The sequence below is a fragment of the Epithele typhae genome, assembly GCF_022376455.1.
Source record: "Epithele typhae strain CBS 203.58 chromosome Unknown BXZ73scaffold_165, whole genome shotgun sequence".
Classification (NCBI taxonomy): domain Eukaryota; kingdom Fungi; phylum Basidiomycota; class Agaricomycetes; order Polyporales; family Epitheliaceae; genus Epithele; species Epithele typhae.
The window spans coordinates 30,734-35,358 of NW_025954356.1; the positions used below are offsets into that span (position 1 = coordinate 30,734).

At 61.4% G+C, this 4,625-nt stretch overlaps 2 protein-coding genes across 2 annotated transcripts; both read right to left on the reverse strand.

The window, feature by feature from the left end:
• Positions 1 to 644: 644 nt before the first annotated feature.
• Positions 645 to 1,959, reverse strand: BXZ73DRAFT_108489 (mitochondrial carrier; the record flags this gene model as incomplete). The annotated part of the gene is made up of 4 exons (XM_048017162.1): positions 645 to 1,019; positions 1,085 to 1,492; positions 1,746 to 1,869; positions 1,925 to 1,959. The coding sequence occupies 4 exons, from the start codon at positions 1,957 to 1,959 to the stop codon at positions 645 to 647; spliced, it is 942 nt and encodes a 313-aa protein (XP_047871116.1).
• Positions 1,960 to 2,608: 649 nt separating this feature from the next.
• On the reverse strand, positions 2,609 to 3,450 carry BXZ73DRAFT_57682 (3,4-dihydroxy-2-butanone 4-phosphate synthase; the record flags this gene model as incomplete). The annotated part of the gene is made up of 2 exons (XM_048021599.1): positions 2,609 to 3,092; positions 3,200 to 3,450. 2 exons carry the CDS (start codon positions 3,448 to 3,450, stop codon positions 2,609 to 2,611), a joined length of 735 nt encoding a protein of 244 aa, XP_047871117.1.
• Between the last annotated feature and the right edge of the window lie 1,175 nt (positions 3,451 to 4,625).

Consider the following 4,625-nt stretch of genomic DNA (forward strand, 5'->3'; position numbering starts at 1 on the left):
AGGGTTTCGCACGGTGCACCCCCACAGTCCCAAACGCACACAAAAGCCTGGCTGTGGATGCTCGGCAGGTTGCTAGCCAGCTGCGGTAGACAATAAGCCGGAGAGGGGAACTCGCAGACGAAGCACAGACCTGAACGCCAGAGTGCAGTGAGACAGGAGGTCCACCATGCAAATGTTTGGGCACTTGAGAGTGAAGAGGTCCGGCAAAGTCTCCGCTCGTACGTTAATAGCTGTCGGAGTCTCTACCAATTTGACAATCTCGCGTCCTCGGTGCGGAGGTATATGCTTGCGGTGGGTATAGGTTGAGTCCCATTCCGTGGCAGAGGGGAACAGCTGAGGCAGCTCATGTGGTCGTGGTCGATAAACAACGACATCGTGCGCCAGAGCTTCTTATAAAACCCTAACCCTAGGAGTATACCAAGAATCGATGGGCGACCCAAGTACTTCCTTTGAACCAGCAATCGCGAAGCAATCTTGCAAACATGCACACGAGGAACGACAAGGGAGTACGACTTCTATACGGGTATGTCCATAGTACTCTATAATCCGAGAGAAGCGCATATCGACCGTATAATCGCAGCAGATAACATCGCATCGCTCTCCTTCTCCGCCAGCCGCCACCTCCTCGTACAACAGCGATCCGCTTACTTGCCACCGGTCGTGCCCATGCCCATGGCGGTTTTGAAGGAGTCGTAGATCCACCACTGGAAGCCGGTCAGAGTACCGATCATGACCACACGCGTACCGAGACCCTTGGTCGCAAGCGACACAATGCCGGTCTCGGACGCGATCGCGCCGAGGCTCTTGCCGCGGTTCGCGGGCTTGCCCATGAGCGACACGAGCGAGTCGGCGGGGTGGGAGACGACGGCACACACAACACCGGCGAGGTAACCGGACGCGAAGGTGACACCGAGCTGGGTGGGCTTCGAGTACGTGTCCTTGGGCGCGGTGAACACGTGCTTGTAGAAGAGCGCGACGATGTACTCGAAGAAGAAGAACTTCGCCATCGTGTACGGGATCTGGAATCACGGCATGATGATGTCAGTGTCGGCTAGTCACAGCAGACGTGGGCGGAACCACATACCTGGCGCGACCAGAGGGGAACGAGGGAGCCGAAGGGGAAGCGGGTTTCCGCCTTCATCGCGCTCATGTGAGAGAGGGCGGCAAACATGGGGACGGGGAAGGTGCCAGCAGGGCTCGTCTGGATCTTGACCTTGGTCATCTCCAGAGGGCAGAGGGCGATGTCGGCGAAGAACTCTGCAGAGGCCGAGCCGGCACACCAGATGAGACCCTTGTACTGGGCAGAGGCCTCCTCGCCGGCCATGTTCATGTACATGTCCTTGAAGTACTCGTAGAGACCGTACTTGAAGAGACCTTGGAGAGAGTAGCCGACAAAGGTCGGGCCGAAGCCCTTCCAGAGACCGCGGGAGGTCTCCTCAGCGACGATGGTGCGGAGAGCCTGGCCGGTGCTCTTGAACTTGGCGGGGTCGACCTGAAGTACATTGTGGCGTCAGTGAGGGGTTGGTTCAACGTGATCGAGGGATATTGCAAGGATCAAACACGCGCGTGCGGGCGGCAAACAAGACGGTGCCAGCAAAGCCATCGCGCGGCCAGTGTATGCACCTGAAGCCGCGCGCCGACCGCCTCAAATACAGACGTGAAGAACGGATGAAGTGAGGAAAACGCGAACGACGCGATGGGGATGCGAGGAGGATTCAGTGAGAAAGCAACAGAATGGTACTGACCTGCATGTTACACTTGGCGACATCAAGGGGAGTGATACCGGCGTGGGTGAAACCGCAGGCAAGCGCACCACCAAGCATGCACTTCATGTAGTAGGTCGTGTCATGGGGGACGGGGCCGAGGTAGCTGTGGTGGCTGGGTGAGTGGGGGCGGGGGATGGATGACACGTCGAGGGACGCACCGGGCATCCCACTTGCCGGAGGGCGAGACAGCCATGGCGGGTATTATCTAGTGGGCGTGAGGGATAAGGTAGTGGTGTCTAGGTCGTCGACTGGATGGCCTGTCCAAGTCGAGGCAGCAGCGGCGCTGGCGGTGGTGGTGAGAGGGAGAGAGGACCGGGGTGATGCCGGCTCGACGCGCGACGTCCGTATAAATTTCGGCCGCGGTGCGCCCGGCCCCCACCCGGGAACTCATCCCGGCCGTCACCGATGCCCTCCGCCAATGGGAGCGCTCCGTCGTATACACCTGCCCGGACGGCAGTCTGCAACCACACGGACCCACCTCGTGCCGAAAGTGGGTCCCACTGCGGCTGGGCCAATGTTCCAACAAGGCTCAAACAGGTTTCGCGGGTCACTTGCGCTTCACGTCATCGGGCTTCCGCGTTCTTCGGCAGGACCAGGAGCATAGGCTTTATCGGCGAACAATCCGGACTCGTGAGTCCGACGCAAAGAGAATGAGTGGACTTGTAGGTGGGATTGGTAGACAGCGTGCTAGTATCTGCGAGGCATTACAACAGATTCCAGAACACCATTAGAGGATCTAAGGATACAAAACCTAGTGTGTTCATTCTTGCTCTCCCCTCCCGAGGCACCGCTGGAGGAGCCAAAGTCACCAACCTCCTCTTCTTCTTCCTCCTCCCTCTCCCCTACGTTTGCCCCGCTACTTTCAGCGACCCCTCCCTCTCCTCCCTCCACCTCACGAGCTGCTCGATGCTGATCATCCGGACCCCCCACCGGTCCGCAAACCGCCTGCACCCATCGCGCCGCATCATACTCCCCTCCGCGTCGTCCTCCACGAGCTCGCACAGCACCCCCGCGCGCGGGAGCCCCGCCGCCGCACACAGGTCGAGCGCGGCCTCGGTGTGCCCGCGGCGGACGCGCACGCCGCCCTCGCGCGCGCGCAGCGGGACCATGTGCCCCGGGCGCGCGAACGCCGTTGCAGGGGCCGCCGCGGCGAGCGCACGCACGGTCAGAGCACGGTCGTGCGCGGAGATGCCCGTCGTGGTCCCGTGGCGGTAGTCGGCGGTGACGGTGTACGCGGTCTTGTGCCGCTCCTCGTTTTGGGGGACCATCATCGGGATCGCGAGCTGCTCGAGGCGGTCGCCGGGGAGGGATACGCAGATGAAGCCGCTGTGGGGGCGCGTAGATCGGTGGGGTGCGGCCGGACGGAGGGAGGGCAGAGGCAGAGAACAGAGCATGAGGGAACGGGGCCGCGGAAAAGGTAGGGGGCGACTCACCTGGTGTGTTTGATCATCCACGCCATCTTCTCGGTAGACGTCGCGCTCGCGGCGACAATGAGGTCGCCCTCGTTCTCCCGGCCCTCATCGTCCATGACCACGAGGAACTCGCCGCGCTTGAAGGCGGCGATGGCATCCTCGATCGGGTCGAATTCGAACGCTGTGCGCGCTGGGGCGTCGACCACTTCTTGCGGGCGTGAGGACGACGCTGTGGACGGGACGAGAGGGAAGTCGGCGGGAGCGGCGCTCATCTTGGAGGATGGGAGGATGGAGGAGAGCGAGGCGTTGGGCTGGGCGAGAGCGACGGGCGCCATGGGTGTGCTAGCGAGAGAGAACGAAAAGCGGACAAGTGGAGGTCGGAGCCAAGCCTGTAGAGCTTATGACCATCGACATATTGGAATGACTTGCATGTGTGAACTACCCAGGGCGGTCGTGGACGGTGAGTAAGGCGCGTGATTACACACCAAATATGTAATCTACTCGACTTCTTGAGAGCCGGTGGGCCCGAGCCATGTGTTGGTCTCGTGGCGCTAGACAGCTGGCATGTATATTGACAACAGAAGACGAGGAGATATGGGAAGAATTCGACGTTCGCTTCTTCAAAGCCTCGCGCTGCAAAGCTTCCGAACCGTTGTCGGCCACGACTTCGATTTTGAGATATCAATGGCTTACTTGGATGTCATCACGTAAGCACATTGATCTTCATTCGCAGTTTTGCGAGGCCTCGATTCCGTACCGGAATGCGAAACATACCACAGCACCAAAGCGCTCGCTCACTCAGTACATATTCCGAGCATGAGACAATCCTTCAGAGGTTGTTCAACAGTTCAGATTGTTCGTCGACAAAGTCTATACATGTCTAGGCTCGATCATCTAGCCGCGTTCCTCCCTAAGTACACATGCCTGCAACCCCCGCACGGCCGGTCCGCTCTCACACCTACACCCGCGTCACGCTCCACTCCATGACACAGTAAACAGCACCGCTCTTCTCAGCCTGGTGCCACACCGGCGGCTCGACCAGCCGCGCCTCCACCTCCACCGTGCCCTTCGCGAACACCCCGCCGTCCCACAGCGCCGTCCAGCTCTCCGCGTTGTGGAAGAACATCGAGACGTCCTGCCCCGCCGCGCCGCGCTGCGTGTTCACGCCGCTCTCCCGCTGCGCGGCCTGCTTCCCGAGCAGCATCGACCCGGGCTCCGCGGACAGCAGCGGCGCCAGGGCGCGCGCGAGCCGCGCCTGCTCCTCCTCGGCGGCGAAGAGGTGGAAGACGTTGCAGACGCTCACCGCGGACACGCGCCCGTGGAGGGGCGTGAGCGTCGTGAGCGCGGAGAGCGGAGGAGCGGGGCCGGTGGGCGCGGAGGCGGCCGTAGTGATCGGAGCGGGGGCGAGGAAGGCGGGGTCGAAGGCGTCCCCGGGCACGAAGGGGAC